Below are 18,604 nucleotides of genomic sequence, written 5' to 3' on the forward strand. Positions count from 1 at the left end.
ATGTTTTTGCAACAAAGAATTGCTACACTACAGTCACATAGTAGGCATATCAAAGAGACTGAAAGCTTTCCGAATTCAGTTATTATTTCCCCAAAGGTTTTCGCGACATTATTGAAACAACGTAATGTAACAGGCAACAGACGTTGAATCACCGGGGCATAGCCAAATATTTTCATAGATTTTGATCTGGTTTATATATACTGTAGGTATGTTCATCATTGTTATTTGTTAGGTTTGAATCATTTGATTCCAGAGTTTTGTTCTGACTGTTCTGCGACTCCAAGTGTTTTGGATTAAGGATATAAGTATGTAGGTATGTACCAGTGAAAATTATCAGATAATTTAGTAAGGAAACTAAGTTCAGGTTAATCCATGTTAATAATAAAATTAAGTAAGTATAACATGATGAGCCCATGATTTCTTAGCAAAGATACGTAACTATATATCTTCTTCTTCTTCAGTCTAAAGCTAACCAGACCACTGCTGGACGTAGGGCCAAACCACGCCACTGACTGCGACAGGCCCATCCGCTCTAGAAAATGGCACCCTCGAGTTGGCCCTAAAATCTCATAAAGCTGTCATAATTTGTATGAGTTAGGGCCAGCGCGCGGGTGTCATTGTCTTTGGACAAGACGTGTATCCTTCCTTTTGAAATCATTAGTTATTGATAATAATAAAATAATTACACCCTCCGTATTTTTACAAAAAAATGTAAGTATCGACTTGATAATTTACAGTGACGAGTGAAGCCTACTAAAAAACCTCGCCAAAAAGCGAACCTTACCGGACATTTTGACACCATCACCCGTCTCACAACACTATGGGCTAGGACCTAGATTTATCTAGATTCTAGACAGCAACACAACACACGGCACAGACAGTGGGAGACTGTAACCTGCATCGGGCTGTATAGACGGATAATAGGTTACCTATTGAACACAATGGCTGACCTATAGATACGCAATAGTTTAATGGCTATAGGCCTGCCTGTAGAGACTGCGGTTTTCCTGTGGGGTTGGCAATAGTTCGCATGTTTTATAGGTTGTTTTTAATGTGGTTTTTAGGTGATTTAAGCCTCTATTAATCCTAATCGATAATATGTGCTAATTGTGTTAGTAGTTTCAAAGTAAGCTTTTTTAATATTAAAAAAATAGGTAGGTCCTATAGGTCTTAGGTAAGTATAATTTTTTAGCTAGGTAGCTACGTTACAACGTTACCGCAGGTTTAATTAAATGGCTGGGTTTTTGAAAATTTATTTGCAAAATATGAACATTACCTAAGTTTTTTCCCAAACTCTCTGCAAAATAAGAACGGTAAGGTTTTTCCCAAACTCTGTCTGGCGGTTCAAACGTTAAAAGTTCAAGTTGTATTAGGAAATATAAAAACTAAAGAACATTAAAGGAGAAATAAGTGCAAAGGTCAAGTAGCTCAATAAGTACTCAAGATCACTCTTGACAGTTTCAAACATCATCACTATCACACATAAAAAACTACATGTAAACCGAGCACTCTCTTCAACCATTGAAACCACAATTTTACGATATGTATTAACTTAAAAAGACAGCAAGACTAACTAAATAAATCTGAAACTCCTCCTATTTTTGAAGCTGCTCTTTTAAAAAAGAAAAAAAGTCTTGAGTAAAAGCCGTGAAACACGTGAGGACATCACTACGCTCCCGCTATCGGCCTAAGTCACGTGACGTCGTCAATAAAAGGACCAATTTGTTGTATAGACGAGAAGCCGTGGCGGTGCGGGCTCTGGACGGTCACTCTATACTGACGAAAACCGAACCAACTAGACCTGTCGTGCAATCGACGTGTTTAATACAACGACATAGAGTCGTGGCTCGCGCAGCAGCGCTTCGAAGCTTAGTTTTCGTTATATAGAGTAACCCCGCTCACATTCGTCAGTTGTACTTCGTTGATTGAGCCGCTAATCTTTTAGCTACAGGTTGATTTTAATTTTACATAAAAAAAATATGCGCGTAATACATGGATGCCACTGCAGATTATGAGCCACTTAGAAAGTGTATGAAAATACTCTTCGTCAGAACAGTCATGAGTCTAATTAAATAAGAGGTCGGGTTTCCCATTCAATTTCTTTAATAATGAGTACTTATGGGTATTCCCGTTGTTTTGGCCTATTCATAGGATTTTTGCTTCTAAATCGTTGTTTTAGGTTGTAGGTACTATGAGTCATAATTATCATATGACACTTGCTTGAGTTGATTAATTAAAAAAATACATTCTCAAGTTTTTTTCTCAAGTCTCAAGCGATTTCAATACAAATTGATGAAGTATGAAATTTTCCATTTCATGAGATTAGGCACACAAATAAAAATGTGGTAAGCATGATAAAACAACAAAGTAGTAAGTAAGTAGGTAATACTATCAATAATATTGTGATTGAACGCTAAAATTCTACCGGACACGGTTTTAGTCCAATGCGACATCGTCGCTCAGTAGAGAATAGATATAGAAGAAAAAGCCACTAATTAGGATTAAATTGGTAAGTGTTATTCTATTCTATTCTCTGTGGGGGTGTTAGTACCTGCACCTGGCGTTCTCGAGTGGAACCGTTGTGCATATGCCCAAGGTCTAAACTGCCTTCCTAAGCTTGGACCATTTCCAACCACGCTGGGCCACTGCGGGTTGGTGGTTCACATATCTAGATGTGCTAAATCTAGATATGCAGGTTTCCTCAAGATGTTTTCCTTCACCGTAAGTGCGATGGTATACATTGTACTTAAGTTAAAATAACTCATTGGTACATGTCAGCGCCGGGATTCGAACCCGCATCTCTGGCGTGAGAAGCGGGCGCATATCCGACTGGGCTACCACCGCCCTAGGTAAGAGTTAAAAGTTAGAACAAAGTGTGAGAGTTCGCTCAAGAGTGGACGAAGATGTAGAGCATTGATAATAGAGTCGATTAACAAAACAACACGACCTTTCCCTATAGAGTCGAGATGAAAAACACGGCAGAATATACCATAAATTCATAAATATACATTAGAGCCACCCAATGTAAATAACTTAAAAAAGTTACTATTCTATTTTTATGCTAAAACGCATAGTTAAGGTCAGGTTCAAGACTAAACTCTAATTATAACCTTTGTTAAAGCACGTTGAACTGTATTATATTCAAATGTAAAAAATAGCTAGATGGAATTATGAATACGTAATTGGTATGGCAGAACTGGAAGAAGAAACTTAAGAAGAAGGTAGGTCTGGAATTTTCAATATTTGCCTCTTTTTCCAAATGTCTGAATACAAAAAGATAAAAAACAAACAAACACTCACACCTTGTACTAATGAACTCCCTTGCGGGGTAGGCACCTCTGCATTGCTGCACCCACTTTTCGTCAGTGTTATGTTAGTCCCAATGTAATAGGGGGCGGGCCTATTGCCATTTTACGGGCACATCTAAGACCCGAGAACAGATATCTGTGTTTTGTTCTGGAAATTAACCTATGTATTAGGCACGACAGAAGAAAATGTTAGCTAAAGCGGTTAAGGTTTGATTAAAGTGTAGTCAAATAGGCTCAAATAGGTACCAATGACGGAAGCCAGAGCGGTTGCTGAGGACAGAACGGCGTGGCGCACGCTTGTGAAGGCCCTCTGTACCACTGGGGTACCATAGGACAGCAACAAATAGGTACTACGAGTATTATAGTTTCGTTCAAATCTTACCGAAGAAAAGCTAGAATCACTACTAGCCTCGGGCTTGGGGGCAGCATCAAAAAGGTTCAGCCGGGAACTCTGGAAGAGATCCGCACTGGAGTTCTCTCTCCCGAACAACTCCGCCGAAGAGTTTTCCCTCGTCAGTGAAGGTCTAGGCTTCACAAAAGGGTTGTTCGCGTTTCTAGTAACCCTTTGCTGCTGGAGCCAGTTGAACTTGCTCCTATTGGCCGGCTCCTCAGCTGCCTCGTCGTGATTGGCCGAGCCGTTCGGCGCCATCGTCGTCATTTGTTTAGACATCAGGTCAGCGGTGGAGTTTTCCCGCGAAAATGCTGGTCGAAGTTTGTGGAACGGGTTCGATCGTCCGTTGTTTTTGAGGAAGGAGAATTTGTTGTGTTGAGCTGGTGTGGGGGAGGGAGTGTCTTCTGGAGTCGGGAAGGAGACGGTTGGAGTGCCTGGCTCTGATTGCGGGCTCGACATTTTTACGTTGTGATATGGTTGTAATGTATAATTATGGAAGTTTTTTTAATCTCGATATGGCTATTTAACTTATGTGAGAATTTTAGAATTAATTATTTGAACTAATAACAGTAGAGAATCTCAAAAATATCACGATACGTTTATTTCGATCACATTATTTATCACTGGCCGAAAATTTTAAGAAACAATTATGAGCAGCCATGTTTGGAATTTAAAATTAGAATGTTTTGATCTTCTAAAACCGTTTAATCGACTAAGCGCGTCCAGGCGCCGCGCGCTACTAGTAAACTTTACTCGTGATATACACAATATTGTTTTTGTACATAATGGCTTCATAGTTTATACTTGTACCTACCTGCAGGGTGGAATTTTATTAATGAGCCAGCTGGGTGTTAGATAAATATCTTACAGGGTTTTCCAAAAGTGCCGTAGTAAGCTGAAAGGGGGTGCCTCAGGGGATTCAAAACAACTTTTGTTTTACAAAATTTCAAAGGTCGCGGAAAAAAAACAACTCTCGGTAGTGAAAAATACACCATCTTTCAGCTTACTTTATACCACTACATCACTATAGCACTTTTGCAACATCCTGTAATGTACCATTCTTACAGAACAATACTTGCTGAAAATATCAATTTTCAATCTTGTATTAAACCAAACCATTGTTTGTTGATTTTTAAATGTGCTTTGATCTTTCATAGTTACTTTGATCTTCAGGCTAGAACACTACTGCCTACCTGTACACTCTACTATCACAGACAGATAAAATGGAAACGTTCATTTTGTGTATGCAATTTCTAAATAATTTTCTCCACATGTCGTATAAATTAAGCTACGTATCGACGGCTCGATCACTGTTAAAACCTCACCCTGTCGGTACAGTTCATAGTTGATACATAGTTAACGTGACCATTTATTTCTTTTGCCAAAGCGGGACACCTGCGGATTTTCATATCCCTCAAAGATACAGATCTTTCTTTCTTATCTTCTTATCTTTTCGCTCAGTTTGCTCAGTGCATCAATTGAAAGTTCAATCCCTACGATGAAAGAGTGAAATGTGAAAGATCATGAATGGTGAATGACCATTTTTTTATATTTATCTAATAAAGTTTGTATATTAAGGATACCTCAGTACTTACTACGTTTTTATAAATATACCATAGTGTACATATTTTTATAAATATGTACACTACATAAATCTTAATTACTTTTTTTACAAATATGAAAATAACGATTTTTTTAATTATGAATTTCATAGTTCTAGTAAATTTTAAGTTTCCGAATAAGGAAAAGTTGATAAACGAAATTTCAAAGAACAGATTTATTAAAATGACCAAAGTAAATTTGAGTAACTAAGTAGTTTAAAAAAAATGTACTCCCACGCATTTCTTCTTTGTTAGGAATCGGTAGGTGAGCGAGATAAATTTATATACACGATAGAGCAAGAGCGAGTCAATGATCGTCACTAAACGAAGTTAATCGCGGAGTCTCGGTGGAACTCGGACTCATATTACTCCCTATGTCTATGTGAGTAAGTGATAAAAAGATAAATGGTTGTCTCAAGTGATTAAAAGAAAGAAAGGAAATATGGGATAAAGTTACAAAATGTAGATAATTTAAATTATCGTTTGGTCTGTTTAAGAAAGCGGGACATTTTTGCCCTCGCGGGGGACAGCGGGACGCACAGCTTGAAAGCGGGACTGTCCCGCCCAAAGCGGGACGTATGGTCACGTTATACATAGTACATGCGCAAGAGTGGATCTGAGCGCGGGATTAGACGGGTCAAAGTGCGAAGTCGCAGTTTATAACTGAGCGATTACGATTGTACGCTGTTCTAATTTTAAACTGTCAAGTATTCTCTATTTACTGTATGTATAGGTAGATAAATAGTCACATGTGATATAAATAGTAGCATAGATAATAGCTATTCGGGTAAGTTAATAATAGTTATTTTCAGGAATTCCCAAAAGTTGTAGAACGAAAGTGGACTGTTATTGTTGTAGTTAATTTTAAGTTAAGTGCACGTTTTAGACAGCTTTAGTTCAGATAACTTTTTAATAAAGTTATAAGTATTGACGACAATTAGGTGGATACAAAAGAGATTTCTGAGACGCCCTGTGGCCCTGTGTAAGCTATCGCGAACTTCTTCTGACAACGATTTTTCGGAGCCAAAATGGATTGGTAAGTAAATGTTATTTCGTTTTGATTTCGCGATAAGACCCCTGATGAACCGATCAGAAACTAACATAACATAACAACATCTACGTCAATATTTTTTTTCTATAGGTAAAACCTACCAATTAAATACTTAATCGAATAATTTGTAGGTAGGTACTTCAAGCAAAAAAGTGTTTGCTTCAAATGATTCTGACGTGTGATACCTATAATTATTTATTAATCATTATAATAAAGATGTCGTTAAAATTGTTACTAATTACTAATCAATTATAAGTAAGTACTTAGATGTTAATATTATTGTTAATGGCCCCAATTTGTAATAAGTCGATCCTAATAAGTTAAACCCGTTAAACCTTAAAAAAATCCGGCTAAGTGCGCGTCGGACTCACTTATGAAAGGTTCCGTACCATTATCAAATGTATATAAGTCTATAAATAGTAGGCAAAACAAAGTAAAGTCTCACTAATTTCAGTGGCTTGTGTAGTTGTTTACATCTATCAGCACAATTAATTAGGCCCTTTGTGATAATGATAAAAAACAAAGAAACAAATTGAATACCTATTGATTGGAAAACTACCAAGTGTCGTTATGTGTAGTTTTCTACGTTTAAACACATAGGATAAACACATTTAGTTCTATGCTAACACGACAGAGTATGGCGGGTGCTTTATAACTTGTGTAAATTGTTTGATATTGGTATGATTTTTTGTTTAAACATCTACACCAAGAGTTGGTGTTTGTGTGTGTAATAAAAGTGTGTGTGGAGATTTTGCAGTCTGTCTTTTAGCCACAAAAAGAAAATCTCTTTTGAATCTGAATACATCTCTCTATACTCGCGAGCAACAGACAATTATTCGATCAAGTACTCTCTTTTTCAGGAGTAACCGCAATTAATTTACTTCTTCTTATTCAGCCTATAGCAGTCCACTGCTGGACGTAGGCCACGCTAAAAGTACGCCACTGGATGCGATCTATAGGTTTCCGATTTTATTTCTTATCTTATTACTCATGATCTCGTATTATTTATGTACTAGGGTTTTTACCACATGTAAATATGTACCTACTTAATCAAAGATTTTAAACAAAAGTGCAAATTTTCGCACGCCTTTTCAGGTTTCCGTTCAGGAAATTCGCATATCGGACGGGAAGTGCTGTCCAAGGTTTAAGGCTGGTTGACGCATGTCATGTTTTATTTTACGTCATTGTGACGTTATAATGTGTTAGTTGGTGGTAGGCTACGCCCCGATTCGCGGAAACAAAGATAACTAAACAACATTTTAACCAGATTATTTTTATACGGATGCTGCTAACCTTTTGTTCTAATTTGCCGATAAAATAGAGCCTTTAACGCTCAAGAACGTCGTCCACGGATGGAACCCAAAATCTTATCGTCAGTGTTGTAAAAGCCGTTCGTTTTAGGCTAGGTTCCCAGTAGGCAAACTGTTCGCCTCTGACTCAGTCAGCCGAGTTAGCGGCGATGGCGTATCGGTTTAGTATGCCGATTGTTCGTCACTCGTTATTGTCAGTTCAATAACGAGTACTGTACTTGTTATTCTATGGTTACGCTAACATTTAAGACGTAATTAGTGTCAAATTCATTGAATCCGAAAATCGTTGTTAAAACAAGTTGGTGATAAGGAGCCAGCATCTATCTAGTATTTTTCTGTTTGGATTAAGTAAACCGCTCACTAAGATGTTCCACGTATCATAGGTCTGTGGCTGCCTTAAACGCCTATAGCCGTCTACAGGCAAGGTAGATTGTATTGTTAATGAGGAAAACGATTTCTTATAGCGGAAATAGTCAGGACGCTGCGCCAACAGGAAGTAATCTCTATCTTTCATACTCTTCTTTGTAAAATGAAGAATAAGTACCGCCATAGTAGATAATTCTTCACAAAAAATATATTAAACTAGGTATTGAGTAACTTATTTCAGAATTTGTTTGCTTTAGTTTTTTTAGTGACTACCAGTAAGACGGAAGTTGTGTTACGGCGCAGCGCTTTTTAAAGTCTCCTCTCTTATGACCGGGCTGTTAACACGGCAAGTCACTACCTTACTTCGACATTTTTAGTTCATCCCTTAACTAACAGCAAAAAGTAAAACCAGTCCACACATTCCGTTGATCAGGGTCCATTGAAAGCACTAACTAAAGCAATAACTGGACAAAGGCATAAACTAGGTCATACGTGCAGTGGACATAAACAAACCCTTTTACTGAGTACCTACCTACGTATGGCGAGGATGAACATAGTCTGTATAGCTGATTCTTTCTTTATTGTCTGATTTGAACATCTGTTTTAAAGCAGTATGGCCTTTATACGTGTTTACGCGGATTAAGCTATGGGTAAACGCGTTTACGAGGATCGTACATCCACGAGTCACGAATGAACTATACCTACCTTTTATAAACGTATCTGAGGCAAACCCTGGGTAGTCAACTAGTCAGTGACTGAAAGATAATCTTTTATCCACGGTAACAAAGGCTAGTTCAGTGTTTGTACCTACTCGCCTGTACTGACAATAGTAATTCAATCGCACGTCGTCAACATTGCCTATCACGACCAGGCAGGCGCTTCCAATCCTCTTAGCGCTCACTGTATTGCAGGAGGGTTACTCTATACTGCCGAAAAACGAACTAACGAAAGCTGTCGTGCAATCGGGGCGTTTAATACAACGAGATAGAGTTGCTGCTCGTTCAACAGCGCTCCGAAGCTCTGTTTTTCGACATAGAGTGACCCCCCAGGGACTACTGCTGGGTAATTACGAACGTATGACTATAGTTAAGTATTATCCTCGAGGGACCTTTGTGTTTTATACGGATCACGTTAATAGGCTTTTGAAAGAGATATACCGGAAGCTTAGTGGGGAAACATTGCCTTGCGAGTTAAAGTTTGAATGCGCTTTCAATAAATATAGGATCCATTGCATTAAGGCGTCTCTGTCAAGCACTCTGAACTGAAGGGATATTCCCGAAACAAACCCATGAAACAGATATAACTATTCATTAAGTAAATATATGTTTTATACACAACTAGCTGTTCCCGCGAGCTTCGCTTCACCTTAAAAAGTTTTCCCGTGGAAATTCCGGGATAAAAAGTAGCCTATGTTCTTTCTAAGGGTCTAGAGTAGTCTAGACCATACACCAAATTTCATTCAAATCCGTTAAGTAGTTTTGGCGTAAAAGAGTAACAGACAGACAGACACGGTTACTTTCGCATTTATAAAATTAGTTAGGATTTCTTGTGTATTCTTGAAATTCCTTACTATAAAACCACGCGCACTGCTCGTGTTGTAAGTTGTAATCCACATAAAGGAAATGTATGTCACCAGCCAATTGTAATATTAGCTCTTTGATAAACCGGCTAGTTACTTCATTAATTGCCGCCGCCTCGTAATTTATAGTAAGTACAATTGATAATGCCAATTTGGCTTACTAATTCTTCAGAGATTATCAATAGGAGCTAGCTGTATGGTGGTGATGATGTCAGGGTTTAATTAAAATATTGCAATACTTAAATAAGTACATTAAGTCTTATCACATAAATTAAAAAATATTTTTTTACAGGTTACGAAATAATTTAAAGATGCCTATAATATGCACTGTTTACCCGAAAACGGGGATGTGAGGAAAGCACTAGCTATTTTATATTTTATTGCTATAAACAATAAGGCCGCCTTTTTGTACTGTTCTTATTTTTAAGTTTTATTTTGTGCAAATAAAGAGGATTGTATTATATGTATACCTAGAAAGAAAGAAAAAACTTTATTCGACACAGACAGCAATACTGATAAACTTAAGTACTTACATAAATTATAATATATAAAGCTGGATTACCACTGACTGACTGACTGACATAGTAGTTCTCCCAGAAGGAGCCATTTTTTGATATAATAATGTTTAAGGGAAATGTACAGGGTGCTCGGGTGAGTAGAGAAAAACCTCGACTTTTTAAAAAAAGTTGTAAAAAAAAAAAATTTTTTTTGTTCCTCCATTTTGGTGACCATACATTTTTTTATATTTCGAGGGTGTATTAATAATGTCTGACAGATTATAAAAAAAAATATAAAAAAATAAAAAAACAAAATGGCGGCCGAGTTGCAGTGAAGCAAAGTTTAGGGCGTGTCAGACCCGACTTGAGGTGAATTGATCTCCCGGGAGGGGGGGAGGTGGGGGGATGCTGTTTTTTGTTAAAGGTGGCGCAGATCTGACAGTTTTGACTTGTAGAGCGCGTTTGTGTGTTTAGGTACGCTTAATTTTTCTATGAAATAAAAACTCCCCATTTTTAGGGAAAAAAACAAAATTTCCCTAAAAACATGGGAAATTTGACATAAATATGCAATTTTATCCCTTTGAGATGGTCTGAGGGGTTACGAATGTATTGCGCGTTTGTGTAGTTAAATTGATTAATTTTTAATTTGAAATAAAAACTACCCACTTATAGGGAAAAAAATCAAAATTTCCCTAAAAACATGAGAAAAAATTACCAACATTAGCAATTTCACCCCGTTGAAGTGGTCGGACAGATTTATGGTGTATGGCGCATTTGTGTAGATAAATACAAACAATAATTATTTAAAATAAAAACTCCCCACTTGTAGGGAAAAAAATCAAAATTTCCCTAAAAACGTAGAAAAAATTACCAACATTAGCAATTTCACCCCGTTGAAGTGGTCGGATAGATTTATGGTATATGGCGCATTTGTGTAGATAAATACAAACAATAATTATTTAAAATAAAAACTCCCCTCTTGTAGGGAAAAAATCAAAATTTCCCTAATAACGTAGAAAAAATTACCAACATTAGCAATTTCACCCCTTTGAAGTGGTCAGACAGATTTGTAGTCCTATTCATAGTCCTTCTACAACCTGTACCAAAATAAAACCAGCCGAGCGCAGCGAGGCATCCGACAAGTAACCTTGCCATAAAGAAAAGAATTCCGAGCGAAGCGAGGCATTACGTATCATAATTATTAATACCAATAAAGAAAAACTTCGGGAAATGTCCCCTTTAAGAAGTGGAAAGCCGAGCGAAGCGAGGCAAAACAACCTAGACCTCAATCCAAAACCTAGAGAGCCGAGCGGAGCGAGGCAAAACTACTGAAATCAACAACCGAAAACCCGAAGAGCCGAGCGAAGCGAGGCTAAAGCGCAATAAACAGCAAATTCCTATGTTACTGCAAATCCGAGCGAAGCGAGGTAAAACGATCAAAACTATCATTCCGAGACCTAGAGAGGAGCCGAGCGAAGCGAGGCTAAACTTCTTTAATCACCAACTGCATGTTTAACTGGAGCGATGCAAAATAATCCAAGCCATCATACCACAAAGTTTGGAGAGCCGAGCGCAGCGAGGCAAAACATTTCAAAACATTGCACCACAACCACTGAAGAGCCGAGCGCAGCGAGGCAATACAACTTAAGTATACCCTACCGTCAAAATATAAGGGCCGAGCGAAGCGAGGCAAAACCATTCAAACCACCAAAACCTAAACCCTGAAGGGCCGAGCGAAGCGAGGCAACACTACTAATCTGAGAGCTGAATGTGGCAAATAATACTAAAGAATCCAATACTTGTGTACAAAAGATATCGCCACGATACTAGGTAAAGTTCATGAAAAAGAAAGTTCATATAGGTAGGTAGTTTCTCTACTAAAAAAGTCAGGAGTATAAGTGAATAATCGAGACGCTAGAAAAACGCGCGAATGGCGGTTACTCAGATTTCCTCATCAACAAAACTAATCTGAGAGCTGAATGTGGCAAATAATACTAAAGAATCCAATATTTGTGTACAAAAGATATCGCCTCGATACTAGGTAAAGTTCATGAAAAGGAAAGTTCATATAGGTAGGTAGTTTCTCTACTAAAAAACTCAGGAGCATAAGTGAATAATCGAGACGCTAGAAAAACGCGCGAATGGCGGTTACTCAGATTTATGAGGTGTTTTATTAAAGAAGCCAACATTTGTATACAAAAAGATGTCACCTAGATAAACTATAGGTAAAGGTATTATAGATACCTATAGTTATAATGGCTACATTTTTAAGGGAAATCATAAGCAGTTAAAGCCAGTATTTTTCTTCAAAATGATTGGAACATTAATGCGAAGAAAAACGCCAGAAAGAGTAGCTGCGTTATTGTAAAGCTGACCGATATTTAAACTGAAAAAAACAGTTGTTAAAATAAAAGAAAAAGCATCAATACCCACGTGATAACGAAATTCATACGGAAAATACAGTTTTGAAGGCAAAACAAAACACAAGAAAGATTTGCTACAGTATGTTCAAGTCAATACCGTGCTAAAACCGAAATTCATACTGAAAACTGTATCCCCCCCTGAAACAAAATCATCAGAACCCCTTTTATAACGAAATTCATACAGAAAACAGTTTTTAATCTAAAACAAAACACAACAAAGAATTGCTACGGTTTGTTCAAGTCAATACCCTTCTGAAACCAATATTCATACTGAAAACTGTAATCCCACCTGAAACAAAATAATCAGTAAGTACCCCTTTAATAAAGAAATTCATAGTGAAAAAATCGTTTTTAAGGCCTAACAAAATGCAAGAAAGATTTGCTACGGTATGTTAAAGTTAATACCCTACTGAAACCGAAATTCATACTGAAAACTGTTTCCCACGTCAAACAAAATCGTCAGGAACCCTTTTATTATAAAAAAACATAGTGAACACAGTTTTTAAGGCATAACAAAACGCAAGAAAGATTTGCTACGGTATATTCAAGTCAATACCCTGCTGAAATGGAAATTCATACTGAAAACAGACACCCACCTAAACCGAAAGCATCAAAGCACCGCGCGGCTGCTTGCAGCCCGCGCCACAACGCAACCTCTAGTTATTATATATATAGTTGCTGTCATCGTCAAAAAGGTGTCCACTCAGCTGTATGATCACAGGATTCGATACTATTTTCGAAACTACACAAACATATGGAAAAAGAACTGTATCTTCAACTGTTAAGCACTTTCTGCCTTGTTTTGTGTTTCGTATAGTTTTCCATGCTCTTGGTTCGAGCACTGATAAAAAACGCCTATGTGAGTTATCGAATCTGTTTCTGATGATGACGGAAGCAATAAACCACCATGAGAGTGGAAAGTGAACGACTGGACTGGCTGCTCACAATAAAACGGAAACTGTTAAAAGCTATTTTAGAATTCGAATTGACATTTGTATACTTTTCAGGAGATTCATAGCTACTAAACTTGTTTATAAGTAAATGATGCTTTGAAATTTTGAATGAAAATCTTTTAATGCAGAGCATTAGTGAACCTCGCTTCCATAATGTCATTTTTATATTTAGGTACCTAAGAAAGCGACTATCTATGGTAAACTTTTTCAGTGACGCTTTTGCCAGCGCGATCTGCCACGAGCATTGCGTCTTTAGGATAGCTACATAGTTTGGTCACCTGAGAACTTAACGTGGACAGTGCATACAGTTTGCTACTGCAAGGCGTGTGGTAGAGAACAGTAGTGTGACTTACCATGTGGTAGCGGATGTGGGTGCCGCCGGACCGGACGCCCTCGTTCAGCTGGATGGAGCTCACGGAGCCCGCGTCCTCGTCCATGAACCCCGTCTTCTTGTAGCGCGCCATCTGCAACCAGACCCGAGAAGATAAAGACCTAAGGGAAAACCCTAGACACCTAATTTAAAGAGGAGGCATAAAGACTGAAGGGACTACCCTAGAGGTTAAAAGAGATAAGCGAGAGGCTTGCGCTGAGTTAAGGAACTTTACGCTAATGTCGACCTTAAATATTTGCTGCCTGGCTTTGACAGTATATGGACAGAAAGTGACAGACATAGATTGAATGTTGACATTAACCAGATCATTTTCTGTCGTGTTCTTGGGGTTATAGTGCCACAAACTTATCTGTTCCGGTGACAGTTCAAGTAAATGTGTAATATTTCTTAATTTTATAAGATTTTAAGTTTGCCCGTAGTGGTAATTTGCCCTTGAGGTTTTAATAAACCCATCTAATCCATATCAATGTACAATTAATTAGTAAGTAATGAGATATGGATCAATTTAGTTCACTCTCACCGGAACAGATAAGTTTGTGGCACTATAGGATTGTAGGTATAGTCAGCAAGAGTCAGTTGTCCGATCTGAGTACAGGCAGCGACAAATATCACAAAAAAATATATTAAAAAAAATACGTGTCCTATACATAGAGTTACTAGATTGCAAGGAAGGTTGAGTATCAATGTTATATGGTGTACAGTAGAGCTATATCCGTTAATCAGCTGCTATACCTACCTATATTTTCAGTAACGTTAATAATAACGTCATGTTATATTATTGATTCTTACCAAACAAATATTAAAAATAGAAACATATTTTATTATCTCTTTGTTAAAACATAGACGATCAGTAGCTATCACTATCACTACTGATAACAATTTCTTCCGAGTTTGTAAATAAACCTTGGTTCCAATATATCTCAGTGCTCCTATTCAAATGATGACATAATGTCTGCCACAACTAGTTTAGTCTAGGGCTAGTCTAGTACCTATTCGAATAGACTAAACAAGAAACGATAAACCTCTGCAATTAACTTTCTTTTGATTAAGTATAATGTTAGTCGCGTGATTATTATATTTATTGGTTACATTATGTGCATTAATGTTTATTAGTATGTAAGTTTAACATAGTATTACCTAGAAATTGGTAATAGTATTTTATTACTAAAGCACCGAAGAGGGTCTCACACTTACCACGACTCTATCTACGCATAATCCAGACTCACCCCGAGAAGTCTTGGCGAGAGGTTTATCGAGACTTCTCGAGTTCTCGGTGAACCATCCACACTCATGGTGTGGTCTCACTTGTGTTCTCGTCGCTACTATCCGACATGGACGTCGACTTTGGTGCAGCTGCTATATTATTGTGTGCGTGAGCACGATTAAGAGTTTCAATCTCTTTCTCGCCCCCGTAAAAGCTTTTTACGGGGGCTTTTTAGACACCGATCGGAGAACACCCGAGCGAGAAAACGAGAAACTCATCACACTCTCACGTCTGGGGTCTTCTCGGCGTGAGTCTGGATGAGGCATTAGATGGCCTGTAGCCATTGTTATCGTTAAGTAGTTTGTTTACTGGCATACTAGAATAAGCCTCAAGTTCCAACTCTTGTTCATATCCAAAATCCTTTGTTCCCAGCCAGTCACACCTCAACCAGTCACACTGTTACTCGTTGGGAATTTTACGTTCAAAATTCCCATCAGTCCACACTCTGTTACTCGTTGAAACACCTTTTTCCTTCATTCCCAACGTGTCACATACAACTGTAACACTGTAACTAGTTGGGATTATAAAAATGAAAATTCCCAACAAGTCACAGTAACTTGTTGGGATTTTCCACCATAGACAAAACCGATTATAGAATAGAATAGAATACACTTTATTTGTACACCCAAAAAGATTAATAAAATACACAAGTTGTAACTTAATTTGGATGCGGAAAGCTAAATATGGCATCTAGTGGCGTGCTTTGGGAGAGGCCTACGTCCAGCAGTGGACTGCTATAGGCTAATGATGATGAACTTAATTAGGGTACTAAAGGCGGTCTTATCACTAAAAGCGATCTCTGCCAGACAACCTTTGGATGGTGGGAATAAGAGATTAAGGTAGATGGCGATAGTGAAAACTCAAGTCTTTTGAGCCAATACAAGAGTCCAATGGATCTGAATTCCACCATATGCGATAACTTATAACTACTACATGGCTGTTATGCAAAACAGTAATATTAAGTGTTATGTAACTAGTTTAAGTTTTCCGAATCGGTGTTGGTCCCCAATTTTTTTGCCATTATTTTAAGATCATCTGCATCTTCCGTCTATGTCCGAGGCGCGCCCGCGGTGTAAGCGCCAGATCATCATTAATCTGAGGTAAGTACCTCGGAAGTACCATGGAAGTACCTAATTATTTCTTCATGGTGGAGCAGAGCAGATATGAGTCGATAATATCAAACTGCCATAATGTCACCTCCACGCAAAATTTGGGAAATGAAAGTTTTCATTTTCTCTATTATTTTATGGCTACTGCTGTACTACCCACCCAGTATCAATCATTCATAGAAATGTGAAAAATAAAAAAAAGTTTTGATTTTATAATTCGGTGTTGATTTTATAATTTTATTGTTAACTAGTTTAATAAAACTTATTTGATAGTTCGGAATAATTATTTCTATTTTCATACTTTTTCAAGAAACGAAATAAAGAAATACGTAACAATAAATACTAATATAAGTCACAGTACCTACCTATCACTGGTTAGGCATCATCAAAATTCATCATCACTGAAAAAATCTTAACGAGTAACGGGAGAACAGTTGGGAATTTTCTAGTTCATTTTCCCATCCAGTTACAGAGGCTGGTTTGGAATTCAGAAATAAAGCATTCCCAACGAGTAACACTCCCATCGAGTAACACTGTGACTAGATGGCACACTTTTCATGAAGAATTCCCAACTGTATACAGTGTGACAGGTTTGATGTGTGACTCGATGGGAACAAAGGTCCAAAATTTATAAAAAATGAGCTTCAGGAATTACCAAACCATTGGAATTGCCCGCTGGACTGACGACCTTAGGCGGGTGGCGGGTAGTGGTTGGATGAGGAAGGCCGAGGACCGAGTGTTGTGGCGCTCCTTGGGAGAGGCCTATGTCCAGCAGTGGATGATTATTGGCTGATGATGATGGAATTACCATACCAACCTCTAACGATAAATGCGTAATTGCACCTCTGCCTACCCGTATTAGTTTAGTTTTATTTATGTGTCTACTAAATCACCTTCACCTTGGCCTCGCAAGATCAGTGACTTGCTCAAGAAAGTTTACATAGAGACTGGGTAATTGTAAACAATATCGTGTAAACAGAGACAGGCCGGTAGAAATAGCCTGATAGTATACCCGCGTGAGCCTCGACGCTGCTATTGTGAAGATAAGGAGCTACTAGTTGCTGCTATCATCATCGTCATCATCAGCCTTCTATCGTCTATGTACTGTTGGGTATAGGCCTCCTTTTTGTCCTCTATTTTTTCCGGTCCTGTCCTGTGTTGCTACTAGTAGTGCCCAAATATGTTTATCTGCAAAACAAACTATCAAAAATCCTAGAGATGACGAATGTTTTTAGCCTGCGATACTTACTACTTACTACTATAGTACAAATAACTGATTATCTAGTGTTGTGGTCGTAATAGAGCCTCCCGACGCTTATTTACTGATAAGTAAATTGCGGCCAATTTATTTCTACTTATTATTTTTTTATTTATTTATTACAAAATGAGATTACAATTTTGTAGGATCATAAGATCGCAGTAAGTTGTCTGCACACTTCACTAGGCAGGCCCGTGCTGAAGTGTGAAGGTTCTGTTCCGTTCCTCATTATGCTTTAAATTTTATTAAAGGAATGTTTTGAACATATTATTATTAAACAAAAACTAGGTAAATTATATTTTATTTTGCCTACTGTATTAAACAAACTAATTAATTTAAATATATAATACGTATATAAATAGGATAATTTAACATAAATATATTAAACCTGGGTAGAATACCTAAAATATAATATTTTATATATTATACATAACATATGATATATATAGGAAAAGTAATGTATACCTCAATATAATTTCACATATAATAGGTTAATAATGTGTGTGACTATAAGTATAAGTATAAGTAACTAGAAAAAATCTCATTTATTGATGTGTTTTAATAGTATTTCTGAGTCCACAATACCAATACTATTTATCCACCTTTTACATGCCCTTTTATTACGCTCTAAGTGAGATTTTACATCGGCTGGTATTTTGTTATACAGTCGCGGGCCAAGCCAATAGTAAAATCTCTGCCCAAAAGCAGTATTTGTAGCATCTACCAGTAACTTACCTACGTGTGCGGATCGAGTAACAACTCGAGTATTCAGTTTATGTAGATGTTTATTGTTGTGGTAATAATTACACAGCCTGTACATATACTGTTGTCGAATATTAAGGACACCTGCTTCTTTATAGAGATCCTCATTATGATAGCGTGAAGGTTTTTTGTTTATCACACGAATTATACTATTTTGGGCAGGTTGAGCCAAACTAAGCGTAGTGGCGCAAGCACCTCCATATGCTAAAATGCCGTAGTCAATGACGGAGTGTGCAAGAGCATAGTAGACACTCCACATTAAGCTACTATCAGCGATGTTACGAAGCTGCCAAAAAAAGTGGATCAAAGACCGAAGTTTCTTGGAAATGGCGATTATGTGC

The 18,604-nt window shown here is 37.6% G+C and overlaps 1 protein-coding gene across 2 annotated transcripts in view; it reads right to left on the bottom strand.

Moving 5' to 3' along the window:
* Positions 1–18,604, bottom strand: part of LOC105381171 (endothelin-converting enzyme homolog) — a 50,790-nt gene that overhangs the window by 23,364 nt on the left and 8,822 nt on the right. The window contains exon 2 of one of the 2 annotated variants that reach the window (XM_048630740.1): positions 13,833–13,943. In XM_048630740.1, the coding sequence (XP_048486697.1) occupies positions 13,833–13,943 (111 nt within the window). Of the gene's footprint in view, positions 1–3,690; positions 4,447–13,832; positions 13,944–18,604 lie in introns of those variants that run through there. The other variant, XM_048630739.1, reaches the window with a different exon arrangement.

Source organism: Plutella xylostella, chromosome 27 (genome assembly GCF_932276165.1).
Source record: "Plutella xylostella chromosome 27, ilPluXylo3.1, whole genome shotgun sequence".
NCBI lineage: Eukaryota > Metazoa > Arthropoda > Insecta > Lepidoptera > Plutellidae > Plutella > Plutella xylostella.